Below are 24,455 nucleotides of genomic sequence, written 5' to 3' on the forward strand. Positions count from 1 at the left end.
CGGAAAGAACATAAGAAACAGGAGCAGGACCAGGCCATACGGCCCCTCGAGCCTGCTCCGCCATTCAATATCATGGCTGGTCTTCTACCACAACTCCACTTTCCTGTTCAATCCCCATATCCCTTGATTCCCTTAGTGTCCAAAAATCTATCGATCTCTAAATTGAATATACTCAACGACTGAGCATCCACAGCCCTCTGGGGCAGAGAATCCCAAAGATTCGCAGCCCTGAGTGAAGAAATTTTTCCTCATCTCGGTCCTAAACGGCCGACCTCTTACCTTGAGACAATGACCCCAAGTTCTAGGCTCTCCAGCCAGAGGAAACAGCCTCTCAGCATCTACCTTGTCAAACCCATTAAGAATTTTATACGTTTCAATGAGATCACCTCTCGTCCTTCTAAACTCCAGAGACTATAGGCCCATTCTACTCAATCTCTCCTCATAGGACAACCATCTCGTCCCAGGAATCAATCTCGTGAACTTTCGTTGCGCCCCCTCTGAGGCAAGTATATCCTTCCTTAGGTAAAGAGACCAAAACTGTACACAGGTGTAGTCTCACCAGAGCCCTATATAATTGCAGCAAGACCTCCTTACTCTTATACTCCAACTCCCCTGCAAAAAAGGCCAACATACCATTTGCCTTCCTAATTGCTTGCTGTACCTGCATGTTAACTTTCTGTGATTCATGTACAAGGACACCCAAATCCCTGTGACTCCCAACATTTACTAGTCTCTCATCTTTTAAAAAATATTCTGCTTTTCTATTCTTCCTACTAAAGTGGATAATGTCACATTTCCCCACATTATACTCCATCTGCCACCTTCTCACCCACTCACTTAATCTGTCGATATCCCTTTGCAGCCTCTATGCGTCCTCCTCACAGCTTACTTTCCCACTTAGCTTTGTATCGTCAGCAAACTTGGATACATTACACTCGGTCCCCTCATCTAAATCATTGATATATATTGTAAACAGCTGAGGCCCAAGCACTGATCCTTGCGGCACCCCACTAGTTATAAACTGCCAACCGAAAATGACCCGTTTATTCCTACTCTCTGTTTTCTGTCCGTTAACCAATCCTCAATCTGTACCAATATATTACCCGCAATCCCATGAGCCCTAATCTTTTGTAACAACCTCTTGTGTGGCACGTTATCAAATGCCTTTTGAAAATCTAAATATGCTACATCAATTAGTTCCCCCTTATCTACTCTGCTAGTTACACCCTCAAAAAACTCAAAGATTTGTAAAACACTGTTTCCCTTTCATAAAACCGTGTTGACTCTGCCTAATCATATTATGATTTTCTAAGTACATTGTTACTACGTCCTTAATAATAGATTCTAGCATTTTCCCGACTACTGATGTCAGGCTAACTGGCCTATAATTCCGTTTTCTCTCTCCCTCCTTTCTTGAATAGCGGGGTTACATTTGCTACCTTCCAATCCATGTGGACCGTTATAGAATCTAGGGAATTCTGGAAGATCAAAACCTATGCATCTACTATCTCTGCAGCCACCTCTTTTAAAACCCTAGGATGTCAGCCATCTGGTCCAGGGGATTTGTCGACTTTTAGTCCCATTAATTTCTCCAGTACTTTTTCTTTACTAATCTTAATTACTTTAAGTTCCTCATCTCTGCTATTTCCTTGTTCCCCATTATAGTTTCTCCTGTCTCTGCCTCTAAGGGACCCACGTTTATTTTCTTTATTCTTTTCCTTTTTACATACTTGTAGAAGCTCTTATAATTTGTTTTTATATTTCTTACTAGTTTACTCTCATATTCAATTTCCTCCCTCTTCAGCAATTTCTTGGTCATCCTTGGCTGATTTATAAAACCCTCCCAATCCTCAGGCTTACGACTCTTTTTGGCAACATTGTAAGCATCTTCTTTTAATCTAACACTATCCTTAACTTCTCTAGTTAGCCACGGTTGGATCACTTTCCCCGGAGTTTTTATTCTTCAAGGGAATGTATACTTGTTGAGAATTATGAATTATTTCTTGAAATGTTCACCATTGCTTATCTACCTTCCTATCTTTTAATCTAATTTCCTGATCTACCTTAGCCAACTCACCCCTCATACATACATAATTGGCTTTGTTTAAATATAAGACCCTTGTTTCGGACTTAACTCCATCACTCTCAAACTTAATATGAAATTCTATCATATTATCATCACTCTACCCCAAAGGATCCTTATCTATAGGATTACTAATTAACCTCGTCTCATTTCACAATACTAGATCCAAATTAGCCTGTTCCCTAGTTGGTTCCTGGACATATTGTTCTGGAAAACTGTCTCGAATGGACTCCATGAACTCGTCCTCCAAAACTACTTTTGCCAATTTGTTTTGCCCAGTCTATATGAAGATTAAAGTCCCCCACAATTATTGCATTACCCTTGTTACATGCTCCTCTAATGTCCTGATGTATACTCTGTCCAACACTATAATACTGTTAGGGGGCCTGTAAACGACTCCCACCAATGTTTTCTACCCCTTGTTATTTCTTAGCTCTCCCCATACTGATTCTGCATCTTGATTTTCTGAGCTAAGATGCTTTCTTACTACTCCCTTTAACCTCATCCTTTATCTCCGGGAAAAGTGATCCAACCGTGGCTAACTCGAGTAGTTAAGGATAGTATTAGATTAAAAGAAGATGCTTACGATGTTGCCAAAAAGAGTCGTAAGCCTGAGGATTGGAAGGGTTTCAGAAATCAGCAAAGGATGACCAAGAAATTGCTGAAGAGGGAGGAAATTGAATATGAGAGTAAACTAGTAAGAAATATAAAAACAAATTATAAGAGCTTCTACAAGTATGTAAAAAGGAAAAGAATAAAGAAAATAAACGTGGGTCCCTTAGAGGCAGAGACAGGAGAAACTATAATGGGGAACAAGGAAATAGCAGAGATGAGGAACTTAAAGTAATGAGAGGCGATCTTATTGAAACATACAAGATTGTGAAGGGGCTTGATCGAGTGGATGCAGTAAGGATGTTCCCAAAGATGGGTGAAACTAGAACTAGGGGGCATAATCTTAGAATAAGGGGCTGCTCCTTCAAAACTGAGATGAGGAGAAACTTCTTCACTCAGAGGGTGGTAGGTCTGTGGAATTTGCTGCCCCAGGAAGCTGTGGAAGCTACATCATTAGATAAATTTAAAACAGAAATAGACAGTTTCCTAGAAGTAAAGGGAATTAGGGGTTATGGGGAGCGGGCAGGAAATTGGACATGAAGCTGAGCTCGGATCGGTCAATGCCCTGTGGGTGGCAGAGAGGGCCCAGGGGCTGAGTGGCCGGGTCCTGCTCCTACTTCTTGTGTTCTTTAGATTTGTGGTTGGGATCAGATCAGCCATGATCTTATTGAGTGGCGGAGCAGGCTCGAGGGGCCGATTGGCCTACTCCTGCTCCTATTTCTTATGTTCTTATATTAGGGTTACCCCCCTCCTTTTACATTTTGCCTACCTTTTCTAAGAGGCAAGTACCCTGGAATATTTAGTTCCCAACCTTCGTCACCCTGCAACCACGTCTCAGTAATGGCTACTAGACCAAACCCATTTATCTCTATTTTTGCCATTAATTCAGCTATCTTGTTACTAATGCTTTGTGCATTCAGATATAGCACCTTTAATTTTAACTTTTTACTATTTTTCCCTGATGCAACCTTAGTCACTAATGCTTTATTACCTTTGTTAAACTCTCTGTCCCTTCCTGACACACTGGGATAAATTTTAACCCTGCAAACGAGTGGGAAGGTAAAAATTGTAAAAAAGTAATACCCGACCCCAATCTGCCCACTTCTTTTTTTAACGGAGGCTGGTCGAGGGGCAGGCAACCAACCTATTCTCAGGAGGTGGGTTGGTCAGTGAAATCTTTTAAGGAGGCTGCGGGCCTCCATTTTGACAGATTTTTTATTTTTAATTCTTGGGGGCTATAACGAGGGGGCATAGATTTAAGGTGAGAGGGGAGAGATACAAAAGGGTCCAGAGGGGCAATTTTTTCACTCAAAGGGTGGTGAGTGTCTGGAACGAGCTGCCAGAGGCAGTAGTAGAGGCGGGTACAATTTTGTCTTTTAAAAAGCATTTGGACAGTTACATGGGTAAGATGGGTATAGAGGGATATGGGCCAAGTGCAGGCAATTGGGACTAGCTTAGTGGTATAAACTGGGCGACATGGACATGTTGGGCCGAAGGGCCTGTTTCCATGTTGTAAACTTCTATGATTCTATGATTCCTGGGCCATCTGCTTCACGCCACATAAGAGGAGACGAGAAGGCCCAGCTCAGCAGTTAAGTGCCTTTATTGCACAGCTTGTGGGCTCGAAGGAGCAGGAGTACTTCCTCCAGGCCCAACAAGCCTACCTGCCGCAATCCCACACACGTGATTGGCCAACCCTCCTCATGATCTCCGACCCCCTCCCCATGATCTCCGAGCCCCCCATGACAGAGCCCCTGATGATCCCCCCCCATAACCGACACCCCCGATGACACCCAGCCCCAACCCCCCGTAATCCCCGACCCTGAGGACCAACCCCCCCGATGACCCGGATGACTCCCCCCGATGACTGACCCCGATGACTGACCCCGATGACTGACCCCGATGACTGACCCCGACCACCCAATGGCCGACCCCCCCAATGGCCGACCCCCCCAATGGCCGACCCTCCTGCCCTATGACCCTTGATGCCCCCGATGACCGACCCCTAAACCCAACCCTCCCGATGACCGACCCCGACCACCCGATGACCCCCGATCTCCCCGATGACCGACCCCCCTGGAATACCGACCTGCCCAATGACAGACCCCAACCCCCCCCCGATGAACCCCGACCGACAACTGATCCCCCGCACCTCTCCTCCCCTCATCTAAGACTTACCTGCTGGCATCCACTCCCTGGCTGTTTTCCCGTCTGACTGACAGACAGCCTATCAATCTGGCTGGCCTGTCGGGCAGGAAACCTACAAAAAAGACGTTTTAAAAAAAAATTCGTTCATGGAATGGAGGCGTCGCTGGCAAGACCGGCATTTATTGCCCATCCCTAATTGCCCTCGAGAAGGTGGTGGTGAGCCGCCTTCTTGAATCGCTGCAGTCCGTATGGTGACGGTTCTCCCACAGTGCTGTTAGGAAGGGAGTTCCAGGATTTTGACCCAGCGACGATGAAGGAACGGCGATATATTTCCAAGTCGGGATGGTGTGTGACTTGGAGGGGAATGTGCAGGTGGTGTTGTTCCCATGTACCTGCTGCTCTCGTCCTTCTAGGTGGTAGAGGTCGCGGGTTTGGGAGGTGCTGTTGAAGAAGCCTTGGCGAGTTGCTGCAGTGCATCCTGTGGATGGTACACACTGCAGCCACTGTGCTCTGGTGGTGAAGGGAGTGAATGTTTAGGGTGGTGGATGGGGTGCAAATCAAGCAGGCTTCTTTGTCCTGGACGGTGTTGAGCTTCTCGAGTGTTGTTGGAGCTGCACTCATCCAGGCAAGTGGAGAGTATTCCATCACACTCCTGACTTGTGCCTTGTAGATGGTGGAAAGGCATCAAAATCGTAAGGACGTCTGGGAAACCCGTACTCCAGGTTTTCCGTCAGGAATCCCCCCTCCCCCCCACTCTCTTCTAGGCTCCCTGTTAAAATTTACCTCGCTCTGCTTGTTTTTACCCAAATCACTACTTTTTTTTTTACAGCTTTGACTTTTCTCTTTAGACTTACAAATTTACCCTTACCTGAACACTCCCAGTCTCTTATTAGTTTAAAGCACTATGTACCGCCCTAGTTATTCGATTCACCAGGATACTAGTCCAAGCCCAGTTTAAGTGGAGCCCGTCCTAAAGAAACAACTCCTTCTTTCCGCAGTACTGGTGCCAGTGCCACATGAATCGAAACCCCTGCTTCCCACACCACTCTTTCAGCTACGCACTTAACCATCTAATCTATCTATGCCAATTTGTGTGTGGCTCAGATAGAAATTCAGAGATTATTATCTTTGAGGTTCTGGTTTTTAATTTGGACTCTAGCTCCTCAAACTCCCTCAGCAGAACCTCATTCCTAATTCTAACTATAGCTTGTTTCTATGTAGACCACGACAACTGGATTATCCCCCTCCTGGCCTTATGGCCAATATCTCCGCAATTTCTACCATTGCTTCCCTCAGCAGCCTAGGATGCATCCCATCCGGACCAGGTGACTTATCTACTTTCAGTACAGCCAGCCTTTCTAGTACCTCTTTATCAATTTTTAGCCCATCCAGTATCTCAACTACCTATTCAATTACTGTGATTTTGGCAGCATCTTCTTTGGTAAAGACGATGCAAAGTACTCATTTAGTACCTCAGCCATGCCCTCTGCCTCCATGCGTAGATCTTCTTTTTGGTCCCTAATCGGTCCCACCCTTCCTCTTACGACCCGTTTACTGTTTACGTGCCTATAGAAGACTTTTGGATTCCCTTTTATGTTAGTTGCCAGTCTATTGTCAAACTCTCTTTGCTCCTCTTATTTCCTTTCTCATCTCCCTTCTGAACTTTCTATATTCAGCCTCGTTCTCACTTGTATTATCGACTTGACATCTGTCGTACGCCCCTTTTTTCTGCTTCATCTTAGTCTCTACCTCTTTTGTCATCCAGGGAGCTCTGGTTTTAGTTGCCCTAACTTTCTACCTTGTGGAAATGTATCTAGACTGTACCCGAACCACCTCCTCTTTAAAAGCCGCCCATTGTTCATTTACAGTTTTGCCTGCCAATCTTTGATTCCAATTTACCCGGGCCAGATCGGTTCTCATCCCATTGAAATTGGCCCTCCTCCAATTGAGTATTTTTACTTTAGAGTGGTCCTTGTCCTTTTCCATAGCTAATCTAAACCTTATGACACTATGATCGCTGTTCCCTAAATGTTCCCCTACAGATACTTCTTCCACTTGGCCCACCTCATTTCCCAGAACCAGATCCAGCAATACCTCCTTCCTTATTAGGCTGGAAACATACTCGTCAAGAAAGTTCTCCTGAACATGCTTCAAAAATTCCTCCCCCTCTTTGCCCTTTACACTATTACTATCCCAATCTAGATCTAGGATAGTTGAAGTCCCCCATTATCACTACTCTATGGTTCTTGCGCATCTCTGTAATTTCCCTGCAAATTTGCTCCTCTATATCCTTCCCACTAGTTGGTGGTCTATAGAATATACGCGGTTATGTAATGGCACCTCTTTTATTTCTTAACTCTAACCAAATAGATTCTGTCCTTGACCCCTCCAGGACATTCCCTCTCTCCAGCACTGCAATATTCTCCTTAATCAATACTGTCACCCCCCCACCCCCTTTTCTTTCCTTCCCTATCTTTCCTGAACACCTTGTATCCAAGAATATTTAGTACCCAATCCTGCCCTTTTTTGAGTCAGATCTCCGTTATCGCCATAGCATCATATTCCCATGTGGCTGATTGCGCCTGCAGCTCACCAAGCTTGTTTACTACGCTTCGTGCACCTACGTACACGCACTGTGAACCTATCTTAGACCTTCTTGTATTCTCTCTTAGTCTGATCCCATCTAATACTGTACTATTTATTACTCTAGTGCTATCTTTCTCTCCCAATACTTTGTGCACCTTGTTTCTCCTTTCCAATGCTACATCCTGGTGCCCAAACTCCTGCTAAATTAGTCTAAACCCTCCCCACAAGGCCGCTGGTCCCAGCTCTGTTGAGGTGCAACGCGTCTGCCCTTACAGGTCCCAATTCCTCCAGAACTGGTCCCAATGCCACAGGAATCTAAAGCCCTCCTTCCTGCATCATCTCTCCAGCCACGCATTCATCTGCCCTATCCTCCTATTTCTACACTCACTAGCGCATGGCACCAGGAGCAATCCGGAGATTGCTACCTTTGAGGTCCTGCTCATTAATCTCTTTCCTAACTCTCTAAACTCTTCCTGCAGGACCTCATCCCTCTTTCTACCTATGTTGTTGGCACCGATATGGACCACGACCTCTGGCTGTTCACCCTCCCCCTTCAGAATGTTCTGCAGTTGCTCAATGGCATCCTTGACTCTGGCACCAGGGAGGCAACAAACCATCCTGGAATCACGTCTGCAGCTGCAGAAACGCCTGTCTGTTTCCCTAACTATTGAATCCCCTATCACTATTGTTCTCCTTGAGAGAAACAATTGAAGTCGTACTAAAATTGTACAGGGCTTTGGTGAGACCTCACCTGGAGTAGTGTGTACAGCTTTCATCTCCTTCTCTAAGGAAGGACGTAAGTGCCTTGGAGGCGGTGCAACGAAGGTTCACTAGATTGATTCCTGGGATAAGAGGGTTGTCCTACGAGGAGAGATTGAGTAGAGTGGGGCTATACTTTCTGGAGTTTAGAAGACTGAGAGGTGGTCTAATTGAAACATACAAGATTCTGAGCGGGCTTGATAGTGTAGATGCTGAGAGGTTGTTTCCCCAGCCGGAGAGTCTAGAACTAGGGAGTATAGTCGCAGGATAAGGGGTTGGCCATTTAAGACTGAGATGAGGAGGATTTTCTTCACTCAGAGGGTTGTGACTCTTTGGAATTCTCTACCACAGAGGGCAGTAGATGCTGAGTCATTGAGTATATTCAAGGCTGAGATCAATAGATTTTTGGACTCTAGGTGAACCAAGAGTTATGGGGATTGGGCTGGAAAATGGAGTTGTGGTCAAAGATCAGCCATGATCTTATTGAATGGCGGAGCAGGCTCAAGTGGCCATACGGTCTACTCCAGCTCCTATTTCTTATGTTATTATGTTCTGTCTCTGTTTCTGTTTCTGTCTGTGTATCTATATTTTCCTTTTCTTTCTCCTTCCCTTTTCATCTGTCTTTGTTTCATTCTGTTTGTTTCTCACTCTCTCCAGCTCTGCTTCTGCCCAATTCTTTCTCTCTGTTGCTAGTTGACTTCTCGATCTCTTCTTTGCATCTTTTCTGTATTTCATTCCATTTCTTTCAATCTTTGTTTTAATCTTTCTATTTCTCCCCCATGCTCCTGTTTTCCTCCTTGCTTTCTATTGCTGTACAATAACTTGTACATATATATTATATATTTATATATATTTTACACAGACTATACAGCACAGAAACAGGCCATTCGGCCCAACAGGGTAAAGAAGTTTCTCCTGAATTCCCTATATTACAAAAACAACAACAATTTGTATATATATATTTTTTTAAGTACATAGAATATAGCACAGCACAGAAATAGGCCATTCGGCCCAACTGGGTAAAGACGTCTCTCCTGAATTCCCTATTCAATTTATTAGCGACTATTTTATATTTATATTACAACTACTACTACTACTACAACAACAACTACTACTACAAGCCCCCATAAGGGCTGTGGGGAAAGAGCTGAGGGGAAATGGGACTAATTGGATAGCTCTCTCAAAGAGCCGGCACAGGCATGGTGGGCCGAATGGCCTCTTCCTGTGTTGTACCTACTATGATACTATGAAATGTTTTACGCTGGTGGGAGAGTCTAGGTCAAGGAGACATAACCTTAAAATCAGAGCTAGCCATTCAGGAGAGAAGTTAGGAAACACTTCTTCTTGCAAAGGGTGGTAGAAGTATGGAACTTTCTCTCACAAAAAGCAGGAGATGCTAGCTCAATTAATAATTTTAAATCTAAGATTGCTAGATTTTTGCTAGTTAAGGGTACTAAGGGATATGGAGCCAAGGCGGGTAAATGGAGTTATGATACAGATCAGCCATGATCTCACTGAATGGAGGAACAGGCTCGAGAGGCTGAATGGCCTACTCCTGTTCCTATACTCCTAATGCAGACTCTTTTCATTCCTTAAAATCACACGTTGCAAGATACGGTGTGCAAAGATTCAGGAAGTCCCATGCCACCTGGAAGTCTCAACATGTCTCCATTTAGCAGTTTTACAAGCATAATCCCAATTAACAACAGACAAGTGAAGTCTACAGCTACAGAGGCAAGCAATGATGAGAATTCCTGGCATCAAGATCTTAAGTTATAAGGAAATATTAAGGAAGGAGAGTTTGGATGAAATGATGTTGAGATGGTAAGCCATCTGGGAAGCATATTCAACCCAGTAGCTGAAACCAGATAAAGTGATACTGCTTTTCTCGCATACGTATCAGTTTGAGACAGTGGGGTTTGTTAATGCATTCTGGTCATACACACCATGTCTGGCCTCATTCATTTGAGCCCATTGGGAGGTAAGCTGCCACGGCACCCTCATCTAGCCAATCCCTGACATAGAGCTGGGGGAGGGTCAGGAGTATTTGGCTTCTCATACAGTTAAAAAGATTAAAATAGCCTGTAGAGGTAGGGACTGGAAGCAGTGACAGAGGAAGAGAACTCCCTTCCTTAGATTAGGGCTGATCAGTTTAAGGGATTTTAAAAAATCATTCTTGGGATGTAGGCATTGCTGGTAAGGCCAGGATTTATTGCCCATTCCAAGTTACCCTGTACAACGGAGTGGCTTGCCACAGAGGGAAGGTTAGAGTCAACTACGTTGGTATGGGACTTAAATCACAAATAGGCCAGACCAGGAAAGGATTGCAGGTTTGCTTCCCTAAAGGATATTAAATGAATCAGTTGCGTTTTTACGACATTCCGACACTTTTACTGATATCAGCTTCTTTTTTTATTTCAATATTTTTAAAATAAATTCAATGAGATTGAATTTTACTGAAAACTCTATTCTGTTCGTTCATATATTACACGTAAAATAAAAACCAACATGTAGGCTTACAATTGGCCTTGTCTCAAGAGTTTTTAATTTGTCCACCTTCCGCAAGAGAGGAGAAATGAACATGGGAGCACGTGAGATTACAATATCCAGTACACACAATGATGGGTTTCACTGTTACGACCCGCGGGTTACACTAGATAATGAGCAAGGTAAACTCCTGATCATATGGGACGTGGGGTCCACCTACGGGAGTGTCTCATGACACTGAACCCAAGGGAATACCTAAGGCGGTCCCAAAATTTGTAACAGACATAAAGCAGCCAGTATCATGGTCAGCCTGTATTGGGCCACTCAAGATTGGTTCCTGGATCAGTTTAAAGTCATCGTGCCAATTGTGCTCAAATGGCGCACTCCAGGATGACCTCCTCGTCAAATGACTTCATGAAGCAGCCAGCAGTTATGAAACAGGACATGGCAAGTCACCATAGAAGAAAAAATATATAATTTTTGAAGAATCAGTAAAACTTTTTTCCACATATCCCCAAAAGACATTAAAAGCAAAAAATTCTCTGGTACTTTCCTTTACCTTAACACAAAATCACAGGGTTGGAGAACAGGGAAAGGCCATTCCATCCAATGGACTGCGCACAATTTCTATTTTCACAGACTCTTTTCCCCAATTTATTTAATCTTCTGAGGGGAGTAACCACAGTTTTACCTGCAGCTCTTCCATCTCCCTCAGAAGACCAAACAAGCAGAGAGATGGAGGATACAACGCAAGGACCCATGAGAAATTATTTATTCTCTTGAGTGAGCTGAGCTGATAATTCATGAGCAACAAAATGGGATGTAAACCACGTTCCACAAGTCTGCATAATATGTTAAATTAAGTGGGTGAAGAACTAAATGTAATGTTAATTAGTTAATGTGGTAAAAGAAGAGATTAATTTAATAGTGCATTGTATTCCTCTGTGAGTCTAGTTCAGCTCGAGGCAATGCCAGTCCTAATGACACTTATGAGATGTGGGTTCAGATCGATGCCTGTTCAGGGGCATAATCCCAACCCATGTCTTGCTCAAGGAGCTGTTCTCAGTGATGCTGCAACATACTGCATCATAGATGGGCAATAAATGCTGGCCTCGCCAGCGATGCCCACATCCCATGAACGAATAAAAAAAAAGATGGGCGCATGCCTGCGATTTTCCACAAATTTTAAACACATCACTGTAGAGACAGTGAAAAGAAAAAGCAACCATGGGACCAATAGCTTTATTTTTTATAAAGGGACTTCTCACTTGCTCTGTGGAAGCTTGGATAATCAGCCACACATCCTAACAGCATTCCCTTGCCTTCTTCTGCTGGAGGGCAGGAAAATGAATGGGAATAGTTTGATCAATATCACAGAGTCAGGCAGGCTGCAAGCATTATCTAAAGGAAAAAACGTTTGAGGAGAGCAAGTGGAGGTGGATTACAATCGGCCTGTTCCATACCTGTGACTTTATGATGGAGTGAAGGAAAGACTTGGGAGAGTACCTGAGAACCATATAAATGTTTCTTCAGGCAGATTTTCAAAGGAAACATAGCTCTAGTAATCACAATGTGATTGTGAGGTCTTTCAATGTGATGTGAGGTCACCTACTTCATATACATCTACTTTAATATTTAACATGTTAGAAGTCTGCGGCACAATGTGCCCCCCCCCACTTTAAATCTGGTCATCGCACGATTAAAAAAAAATCCATCACCGCTTTTCTGGTTGTCTCCAATTTCTCATCGAACAGTTAAAAAGCAAACTCTTCAATACTATTTATCTCACCACATCTTTCATGAACTTGTACCATTTCCTCAACTCACCGTGAACAATACCACAGGAGATCCATCAGCTCATATAAACATACCTTTAGTGGAAATTATATTATCTCATCATTCCAGAACTCGACCAGTGTGCATTCAGCTCATTCTCACATGGTCAGACCCCTTTACTACCTCAAGATTCCCTGGTCAAACTATTGATGTTCATTATTTTATTAGTAGATAAAATCAGTAAGGGGGATTTAAAATTATTTACAATTCTATCAGGTTTGGGATTGCAGCCGAGGTGCCCTCTTTTATTGACCGTTTCAAGATAGTTGTTCGCTTTACCTGATTTCACAGTGCTCCTTGTACTTGCGATTCCACTTTTGTTGGGAGCGGCACAGCTTTTAGAAAGCTTGTTGGCAGATACGCGGTACAACACTCCCCCGATGCAGCGCATGCTTTTCATTTTCCACCTCTGCTGAAGGAACTTATAATTGCTGCTCAGTCTCGCTCGGTTCAGGAGCAGTGGCCTGTAAGGAAAGAAAGGAGAAAACCTCAACAAAACAAGAATGGGATGCGATACTGGTGAAGAGCTCCAGCTACGAATACCTCTGTCAGTCTCAAATTTGTGCTCCATTGATCGGTGCCTTCAGCACAGTTTCTTTTTATCAAGTTAATCCAAAAACCAGCTCAAGGTTTTATTGCTATCACAGGACGTGGAAAAGAAAATCACTGCCTACATTCATATAGCTGCAAAGTATCTTTAAGAAAAATGCACAGTAAGTGGAGGATGAAACAGAAAACACCTGATTGACACCACAGACTCGTACCATCTCAATCACTACAACTGCTGTATGCTGATACCATTTATAAAGTTGTGTTTTTCTTTTCCCTGAATGAGACCCCCATTCTTATTACATTTATCCCCTCTCCATTTTTCTAGTCTCCCCATTTCCGGCCGGCACGATGAAGAGGTAACAACCTGCCCCCATTTTCTCAGACCAGATATTGGGAGACCAGGTGCTGAACTTCCCTCTCCCCTTTCTTCTGTAGTTAGCTGGGCACTCTCCCAGCGGAATGGCTGAGGTTAAACAATCGTGAGAAAGAGGCTTCAAAATTACAAACAACATTTTTTTTTAGTTTTCTTATGATATTGGTGAGGATATCAGGGAAGCCCGATAGTGTAAGTGTAAGGAAGCTGGATTGACATCAGTAGAGCACAGTAGTAGACAGTACCTCCACTAACCTATGATATTGGCTGGCAGGTCTAACTGACCCCAAGTGCATGAAGGAGCTGGATTATCAGCAGAGACGTGGTTGTTACCACTGGATGCTGCTTGGGAGGAGTTAGAAAGAATTTTCATTCAAATAACAACTTTCACCTCCTCAAGAGGACGCTAAACACTTTACAGCCAATTAATTACTTTTCAAATGTAACCATTATTGTTTAGTAGTCAAACAGGGCAGCCAATATGTGCACTGCAAGGTCCCACAAACAGCAATGAGATGAATGACCAGTTAATCCGGTTTGGTGGTGTTGGTTTAGGGATGAATGCTGGCCAGGACACTGGAAGAACTCTCTGCTCTTCTTTGATAAAATGCCATGTTTAATGTCTCAATCAAAATACAGCATCTCCAACAATGTGGCATTCTCTCAGTACTGCACTGAAGTGTCAGCCTAGATTGCATGCTCAAGTTCTGCAGTGAAACTTGAACCCACAACCTTTTGCCTCAGAGCTAAAATGACACACTAAAGTGAAGTTAATCCATCTCAAGCAGCTGGACGACATCAATGCAGAAACAGTCAGTTACAGAGAATGCTGCCTGAAGAACCTAGTGAATTGACAATGCAAAGGAATGCATTAATATTAATAGATACAGTCACTAACACAGTGACAACTGACAGAACTTGCTGTGCAAGGGAGCTATATTAATCAATTCTTGGGTGGCATTCTGGAAGGATTGAAGGCTGCTATTCTGGAAGCTTGAATCAGCCAGTAGAGTGAGCAACTGAGCCATAACAAAACAAATGGGCCCCAAGTTTAGAATCAAAGAATCATAGAAAGGTTACAGCACAGAAGGAGGCCATTCGGCCCATCGAGTCCACACCGGCTCTATGAACAACCAATCCAGCTAGTCCCACTCCCCTGCCCTATCCTTGTAGCCCTGCAAAGTTTTTCCTTTCAAGTACTTATCCAGTTCCCTTTTGAAGGCCATGATTGACTCTGCCTCCATCACTCCCTTGGGCAGTGCATTCCGGATCCTAACCACTTGCAGCGTAAAAAAGTTTTTCCTCATGTCACCTTTGGTTCTTTTGCCAATCATCTTAAATCTATGCCCTCTGGTTCTTGACCCTTCTGCCAATGGGAACAGTTTATCTCTACTCTATCTAGACCCTTCATGATTTTGAATACCTCTATCAATCTCCTCTCAACCTTCTCTGTTCCAAGAAGAACAATCCCAGCTTCTCCAGTCTATCTACGTAACTGAAGTCCCTCATCCCTGGAATCATTCTAGTACATCTCTTCTGCACTCTCTCGAAGGCTTTCACATCTTTCTTAAAATGCGGTGCCCAGAACTGGACACAATACTCCAGTTGTGGCCAAACCAGTGTTTTATAATGGTTCATCATGACTTCCTTACTTTTGTACTCTATGCCTCTATTTATAAAGCCTAAGACCCCTTATGCTTTTTTAATTGCTTTCTCAACCTGTCCTACCACCTTCAACGATTTGTGCACATATACCCCCAGATCTCTCTGTTCCTCTGCCCCTTTTATAATTGTGCCCTCTAATTTATATTGTCTCTCCTCATTTTTCCTATCGGAATGCATCACCTCGCATTTTTCCACGTTAAACTTCATCTGCTACGTGTCCGCCCATGCCACCAGCGTGTCTATATTCTCTTGAAGTCTATCACTATCCTCCTCACTGTTCACTACCCTTCCAAGTTTTGTATCATTTGCAAATTTTGAAATTGTGCCCTGTATTCCAAGTCCAATTCATTAGCTATATATCGAGAAAAGCAGTGGTCCCAGCACTGACCCCTGGGGAATACCACTGCACACCTCCCTCCAGTCTGAAAAACAACTGTTCACCACTGTTTCCTGTCACTTGGCCAATTCTGTATCCATGTTGCTATTGCCCCCTTTATTCCATAGGCCGCAATCTTAATAGCAAGCCTACCATGTGGCACTTTATCAAACGCTTTTTGAAAATCCATATACACATCAACTGCATTGCCCTCATCTACCCTCCCTCTTACCTCATCAAAAAACTCTATCAAGTTGGTTAAACATGATTTGCCTTTAATAAATCCATGCTGGCTTTCCCCTAATCAATCCACACTCGTCCAAGTGACTGCTAATTCTGTTCCGGATTATCGTTTCCAAAAAGTTTCCCCATCACCAAGGTTAAACTGACTTGGCCTATAGTTGCTGGGTTTATTCTTACACCCTTTTTTGAACATGGGTGTAGCATTTGCAATTCTCCAGTCCTCTGGCTCCACCCCTGTATCTATCGATATTTGGAAGATTATGGCCAGTACCTCCGCAACTTCCCCCCTTACTTCCCTCAGCATCATGGGGGGAATCCCATCCGGAACAGGTGACTTAACTATTTTATGTACAGCTAGCCATTCTAGTACCTCTTTTTTCTCAATTTTTAGCCCATCCAATATCTCAACTATATCTTCCTTTACTGAGACTCTGGCAGCATCTTCTCCCATGATAAAGACGATGCAAAGTACTCATTTAGTACCTCAGCCATGCCCACTGCCTCCATGAGTAGATCTCCTTTATGGTCCCTAATTGGCCCCGCCCCTCCTCTTACTACCTGTTTACTGTTAACATGTCTGTAGAAGACTTTTGGATTCCCTTTTATGTTGTTTGATTCCCATTTGTGCTCAGTTAGCTGATCTCAGCTGTGGCACCTCTGACAGTGCAGCGTTCCCTCAGTAATGCACTGAATTGTCAGCTTAGGTTATGTACTTAAGCCCTGGAGTGAGGTTCACAGGAGATCTGCCGATCTCAGCTGTGTTTGCAGTAAGGGTGCTACTAGTAAGGGAGCTATTATTGGCCTTTAAGACATCAGCCTTGGTTCAGTAGTAGCACTCTCGCCTCTGAGTCAAAAGGCTGTGCGTTCAAGCCTCACTCCAGAGATTGAGCACATAACCTAGGCTGACAATTCAGTGCAGTACTGAGGAACGCTGCACTGTCAGAGGTGCCATCATTCAGATCAGATGTTAAACAGAGGCCCCGTCTGCCCTCTCAGGTTGACATAATGATCCCATGGTACTATTTGAAGAGCAAGGAGTTCTTCTGATGTCTTGGCCAACATTTATACTTCAATCAACATCACTAAAGAACAGGTCCTCTGTACATTGAGGGGGGCCAGCTGCCTCACTCAGGCGGACACTTCGGCTGCACAGCAGTAGACCTGTGGGAAGATTGCGGCAATGGCGGGAATGGGGCGGTAAGTCTATCCCAACCATTTTCTAGGGGCTACCGCCCCGTTTCCGCTGGGGGGAAGCCTCAGAATCCCTCCATGTGTGAGTGGACAACAAGTGGATTAAATTGCACGCCACTACTCACTATCTAGGCTCACATGAAAAAATGGCCTTTTTGTAAGATACTGAGGGCTGCCAACATCCATTGAACCTTATCCAGCATGAGTCTGCCCCTTCAGTAAAGGAAGCAGGGAAGAAAATTGGCAAAGAAAATTAATGTACATTTATCAGTGCAAGTGAAAAGCCCCCATCTATGCAAACAATATGCGATTTTCAGATGAGACTTTAAACCGAAGCCTCGTCTGCCCTCTTGGATGGATGTATAAGATCCCATGACACTATTCGAAGAAGAGCAGGAGAGTTTTCCCCGTGACCTGACCAATATTTATCCCTCAACCAACATCAGGGAACAAAAAAGAATACCTGGTCATTTATCTCATTGCTATTTGTGGGACCTTGATGTGCTCAAATTAGCTACCACATTTCCTATTTTACAACAGTGTCTACACTTCAAAAGTACTTAATTGGCTGTAAACATAACAACAGGAGTAGGCCATTCAACCGTTCAAATCTGTTCCATCATTCAATTAGATCATGGCTGATCTGTATCTCAACTCCATTTATTTCCCTTATCCCTTACCCAACAAAAATCTATCAATCTCAGTTTAAAAATTTCAATTGACCTAGCCTCAACAGCTTTTTGGGGGAAGAGAGTTCAAGATTTCCACTTCCCTTTGTGTGAAGAAGTGCTTCCTGACATCACTCCTGAACAGCCTAGCTCTAATTTTGAAGTAATGTCCCCTTGATCTGGATTTTCCCACCAGAGGAAATAGTTTCTCTCTATCTATCCTATAAACATCTTATACACCTCAATTAGATCACCCCAATCTTATATACTCAAGGGAATACAAGCCTAGTCTTGCAAACTTTCCTCATAATTTAACTCTTTTAGCCCCGGTTTCATTCTGGTGAACCTGCGCTGCATCTCCTCCAATCTTAAGTGTGGAGTCCAGAACTGAATGCCGTACTCCAGACGGTCAGAGGCTGGGTATTCTGCGGGGAGTGACTCACCTCCTGACTCCCCAAAGCCTTTCCACCATCTACAAGGCACAAGTCAGGAGTGTGATGGAATACTCTCCACTTGCCTGGATGAGTGCAGCTCCAACAATACTCAAGAAGCTCGACACCATCCAGGACAAAGCAGCCCGCTTGAGTGGCACCCCATCCACCACTCTAAACATTCACTCCCTTCACCACCAGCGCACTGTGGCTGCAGTGTGTACCATCCACAGGATGCACTGCAGCAACTCGCCAGGGCTTCTTCGACAACACCTCCCAAACCCACGACCTCTACCACCTAGAAGGACAAGAGCAGCAGGTACATGGGAGCAACACCACCTGCACGTTCCCCTCCAAGTCACACACCATCCCGACTTGGAAATATATCGCTGTTCCTTCATCGTCGCTGGGTCAAAATCCTGGAACTCCCTTCCTAACAGCACTGTGGGAGAACCTTCACCACATGGACTGCAGCGGTTCAAGTAGGCGGCTCATCACCACCTTCTCGAGGGCAATTAGGGATGGGCATTAAATGCCGGCCTCGCCAGCGACGCCCACATCCCATGAACAAATTAAAAAAAATTATTGGTTGCACGGAATCCATGAGAATTGATTGTGCAGAGTCTGTGGGCCAAGTGGCCACCCTCACTCCGTGTTCTCTTAATTTCTTATGAATTTTTTGTGCTTGTGAAACAGATTAAATTCAAAACATGCACCTTTTGGCATTAAAACATCACTGCCGGAAAACCATCAAAATGACTGGACCATCTTCATATATAAAATTTAACAAAAGTTTCACAAATGATCAGAACTAATGAGTGCAGAATACAAGACAACTTGAAACGAGTACAACAGCATATAATTTTTTTTTAAAAAGCCCTCCAAATCACATGCATATGAGCCCAAGATTAGCTGGCCTTTGGAAACTACACTAAACTCCAGAACCTTCTCAGTGAAGGATTCTGCACATCTTCAGTCTTCTATTCATGAATTATACAAGGGGATCTACTATAATAGGCAACATCTCAACCACAGTATGAGCGGCCTAGATTAACATCAGTAAAATACAGCCTAACATAGGATGCCTATTGGCAGGAGTTACTCACCACGACAGTCGGACTTGAATTAACATCAGCAAAGATTCTGGGGCAGAAAATGCATGGTTGCTCCAGTGGACTCCCGCCATAACTTTGGCAGGAGTCGGCAGCCGCAAACCCTATGCCGGTACCCAGATGTGGGGCACGGTTTCCTCAATGTCCTTGTGCGTTGGAGCCTGTTCCCACTCCTACAAAACCTTTGCTGCAAGGGGGTTCCCACGACTTGGTCCTCAGTCAGGATCCAACCTAGGGTCAGCGCAGGTACGCTTGGTCTCGCCAACAGGGGATGATGTGGGGACCAGCAGCCTCTTCCCCTTTCCCAGCAAGCTTTGGCTGGAATTTCTAGCCTTTTCAGCAATTAAGTTGGGATAAACCCCCCTGCCCCCACCCCAGATATTCTAGGCCACAGTCACTAACACAAGGTACTGGCTGGAAGGAGTTAAGACAGTGAGGAGGAACTGGATTAAGATGAGTAAAGACAATAATTTCTCTAGGTTTGGGGAAGAAATGTCAAACAAGATTCCCATTCACAGAAAGTCACTGCAGCCACAGTGTATGAAATATATATAGTGACGCATTTACACGAACCTACTGCATATACAGCAAACAGCATACAGTGAGGGCATGGGAGACTGAATGTTGCAGTGGGTTCGCACACTATCTGCTTGGTCCTCCAAATTTCCAGTATTTTCCCTCTCTACATAGAATAAATTTCCCAGCATCCCGCTCAAACTCAAATATACATAACAAAATATCATAGATTTATTACATGAACATACAGCTTAAAAATAATACAAGCTGATACAATGGGCAAGTCAAAAATATCAGCCGACAACACAATACATGAAAAGGCAAGTCAGCCAAATGTCTTGTCGGACAATTCCCAAGAAGATATTATATTGGATCAATTCAGTTATGAATACAGCTAATTTAGAGGGAATTCTTCAATGCAGAAGCAGGAAACTGACACAGCTTGACCCAAAATGGAGTCACTTTGGAAGTTCTACAAGATGACAGCAGTAACTGGGGATGGAGAAGCTGAAGATATAATTCCAGCATATGACAGATTGATGGGGTATGCCGAGGAGATTCCACAGAGGTTCCTAGTCCGGTGGAAGTGTAATCCCAAGAAGAATTATAGACTGGTCTGAACAGGATAGTGGAGCAGAGATGGAACAGAATATATTATTCAAGCATTAGTGCAAATAATTTACGACGTTGTTCTTTTCCTGTATTACATTTAACGAATGTTTAAAGTTGCGGTTCACACAAGAAAATATTATGGATAGTTAGAAGTTATTACAAGTCAGCCAATAAATGGGTTCTGCTGGTTCATATATGAAATAGCGGATAGCTGGGAGCTGGTTACAAGATGGAATCTAATTGAGAGGTTCAGATGGCTTTGTATATACAATTATTTAATATACAAAGTAATAGTCACCTCAAAATGAATTATCGGATGTGATCTAATCCATCTAATTGATATAAGATGATAATAGATAACTGGAAGTAACTGCAAGGCAGCAACCTAACTGAGGGACTCAAATGGTTTACATGAAAATTATTATATGGGTGGTTATTTGCCTTCTGGTTGCCATATTAGACATCGGTAGGCAGTGCTACAATTTCTATGATTATCTTCATTGTTATAGTTGCCATATGATGCTATCTCATGACTTTCCTGGCTGCAGAAGCTATAAGACCACAAGACCATAAGAGATAGGAGCAGGAGTAGGCCATTCGGCCCCTCGAGCCTGCTCCACCATTCAATGAGATCATGGCTGATCTGATTTTTACCTCAACTCCACTTTCTCCGCCTTTTCCCCATATCCTTTGACTCCCTTGCTGATCAAGCTGCACCCGGACAGAAAGTGGATCGCATCCGCAATTTCATGAATGGTGAAGAGAAACATGAAATGGACCTCTTGCTGTTGTTTCTACAGGAGGTATTGTCTCCAATCCATATCTTGCTAAAAACCATGCAAGATTTTTTAATGCAGGGATTCAATGCATGAAAAAGCCAGCAGTGAAAGTATCCCATCTCATGGTGGTACCAGCCAGAATTCATGCTCCAGAAAAGGCAACTACCATCTTCAGCTTTCAAGAAGCCAGCAAAAACAGAAGAATCCCATGAAGTGGCTAGCAACCACATTAGTTTTGACTGGTATATTGAAGTGCTAGTAATGCACATAGGTGCTTTCCTTGTTTGGTGCTCTTCATCTTCTCACCATATTGACAGGCAGCGTTGTCACAGGCACCCCCCCCCCAAACATCTGAATCATATGCAGACAGACGAACAAAATTCCATGAGGAATGTGCCGAGGGTACTGCCAATGACTCACATCCAACATTTTGTGAAGAAAGTTATAGCGTAAGCATTTATTAAAGTAATTGTGTATTTGGTTTGCCAAAAGTTGTTTTCCTTACTAAACCTGAAATGTTCTGATCATAAAAATTTACAATACGTTCCCACAGTCCTAATGTGATCACAAACTAGGCAAAATCAAAATAACTGGGACCACAGATAGTAAACTTATGAACACCATATGCTCGTGTGGAGCATAAACACCTGCATGGACCTGTTGGGTCAAATGGCCTGTTTCTGTGCTGTACAGTCTATGTAATTTATCTTTCTATATAAAGTTCTATGTAAATACTCTTTGATAGTCAACAGTAATGAAGCAAAACTGCAGAATATTCTTCAATCCACACATCTTCACAATTCAACTCTAGTCAACTGTGTTCTGGACAAAACCCATCCCATCCTAACCTTCCCCTGGTCCACATCTTTAGAATCATGTCGTCTACCCTCTTCCCAACATGTTCAGTGGAATATTTAATTATCTCAGTACAAAACTTATCGGCAACAAAATAGTTACTTATCCTGCTCCTTTGTGGAAGAGTTAATCATCTCAGCCTCAACTGCTTCTGCTGGGAGTCTGTTCCAAACATGCTCTATTGTGTAAGGGAAACAAAGTTTTTTCTCTGTTCTCTCATAGAATCATACTGAACAGAAGGAGTCCATTTGGCCCATCGTGCCTGTGTGGGCTCTCTGAAAGAGCTACCAATTAGTCCCACTCCTCTGCTCTGCTCTTTCCCCATAGCCTTGCAAATTTTTCCTTTTTAAGTAGAGATCCAATTCCCTTTTGAAAGCTATTATTGAATCTGCTTCCACCACCTTTTCAGGCAATGCATCCCACATCATAACAATTTGCTGAGTAAAAAAATTTCTTCTCATCTCTCCCTGGCTTTTTTGCCAATTATTTTAAATCTGTCCCCTCTGGTTACCGACCCTCCTGCCAATGGGAACAATATCTTCCTATTAAAACCCCTCATAATTTTGAGCACCTCTATTAAATCTCCCCGTAACCTTCTCTGCTCTAAAGAGAACAATCCCAGCTTCTCTAGTCTCTCCAGGTAACTGAAGTCCCTCATCCCTGGTACCATTCTAGTAAATCTCCTCTGCACCCTCTCCAAGTCCTTGACGTCCTTTCTAAAGCGCAGCGCCCAGAATTGGACACAATACTCATCTCATTTGAAGCTTGTTAACTTTAAACTTGTGTGTCCTCCAATTCACAATTCTGGTTGAATATCCTGCTTAAATCTACATAACAGTCTGAATCAGAAAAAAATATTTTATATTGAGACGAACATTCCCCATACTGAATGAGTCTGTTGTGAGCACTGGGACATCTGCAATCAGCTCTATATCTTTAAGCTAAGTGTGCTCTGGACCACTTTGACAAGGACACAAGGATGGGGGCAGGCCATTCTCAAACAGAGCATCACTTTTCATTCAAGCAGTGTCAAACTACTCCACTAAATTGTTGCCCTAACTCAGGGAATGAAATTTCTAAATGAACCTTATATAAAAAAGGAGAGATTATAAAACTAATGGAATAAGAGGAAGGGCACAGACTTGGAGAGTTCTCCTGCTCTCGACATGGTGTGTCCTGTAATTTCTTTTCCACAAAAACGGGTTGTGCAATCTAAAGGCTTTAGTTAGCAAGACATGTTTCTGTGGGAAATTTCATTAAGGGACAAAAAGGAAAGGTATTAAGTGCACATAATGAAGGCTGGAGTGTGTACACTGCCTTAAGACACTTCTCTTTGCGCAGTGTAATGGGAGGCATGAACTCTAACTTCAAATCCATTTCTAATCCATTTGAAAGACTGCAGCAAATTATCTGCCTTCAATGTGAAAGCACCAAACCAATTTCCTCAGAATAGAAGTGACAATACCGTAGAATTTATCACCATAACCTTGACTCCGAGGTTGTGTGGCAAGCTGAAACCCTACACAAAGAGCGGCGAATAAGGGTCGGCGATAATAAACACAAGAGGAGACTGGGTAAAAATGATTAAAAAAAAGCCGGTGGAAGAAAAAAAATTGTCCCAGAGCAACATGTATCTATCACTTTGCAGTTTGCGGTCAATAGCAGTCAAAGTGTATGAGGGGTTTCAATTCATTTCACTGCTGGAGCCATTAACTGCACAAATAACCTCTAATGTCTTGTGACAGTTTAAGCCTTTTGAGTACTAATTTTTTTCCCCTGTGCCTGTGTATGGTAGCTAGCAGCACAGTGAAAGGTTTCTGAATTACAAAATGGATAACATTATATTGCAATTTAAACCAATATTCATATCTTAACGATAGCATTTTCATGGTCTTAGGAAATGTTTTTGTAAACCATGCCACAGGGAACTGCAGTCAGTGTCATGAGTGCAGTCATGATAAAAGGAAGAACGTACTTGAAGATTTACATGTGTAAACGTGGAAACTCAAAGACGAATTACACTACCAAAGAAATTTCAACTTCAATTTCTCTGTCATTCAGTTCATTTTGAGCGTTTAACAGCAATATTCATCATAATCCATTTATTTCTTTTAGGTTCTTATAAGTAGTCATAGAGACAGGAGTGGGCCATTCAATTAGATCATGGCTGATCTGTACCTCAACTCCATTTACCCACCTTTATTCCAAATCCCTTGATACCCTTACCCAACAAAAAATCAGCTTGGCTCAGTGATAACACTCTGATGTGGAGATGCCGGTGATGGACTGGGGTGGACAAATGTAAGGAATCTTACAATACCAGGTTATAGTCCAACAGTTTTATTTTAAAATCACAAGCTTTCGGAGATTATCCCCTTCGTCAGGTGATTGTAAACAATTTCGTCAGGTGAGTGAGTGAAGGGTTCTCAAATCGCATATCTTATATTAGGCTGGGACACGATCACACCAATCAAAGGTGTCGTTGGTGTTCAGACAGGTTAGCCACGGAAAACAGTACATCCCATTATACTCTCTCTGCCTTTCGGGTCTCTTTCTCTCTCTGGCTTTGTA

At 43.3% G+C, this 24,455-nt stretch overlaps 1 protein-coding gene across 1 annotated transcript in view; it reads right to left on the bottom strand.

Annotated features, from left to right (window-relative positions):
• zc3h3 (zinc finger CCCH-type containing 3) overlaps positions 1 to 24,455 on the bottom strand; it is a 260,428-nt gene that overhangs the window by 113,203 nt on the left and 122,770 nt on the right. Inside the window, exon 5 of the mRNA XM_067978747.1 lies at positions 12,791 to 12,975. Coding sequence (XP_067834848.1) covers positions 12,791 to 12,975 — 185 coding nt within the window. The remainder of the gene's footprint in view (positions 1 to 12,790; positions 12,976 to 24,455) is intronic.

Source organism: Heptranchias perlo, chromosome 3 (genome assembly GCF_035084215.1).
Source record: "Heptranchias perlo isolate sHepPer1 chromosome 3, sHepPer1.hap1, whole genome shotgun sequence".
Lineage (NCBI taxonomy): Eukaryota > Metazoa > Chordata > Chondrichthyes > Hexanchiformes > Hexanchidae > Heptranchias > Heptranchias perlo.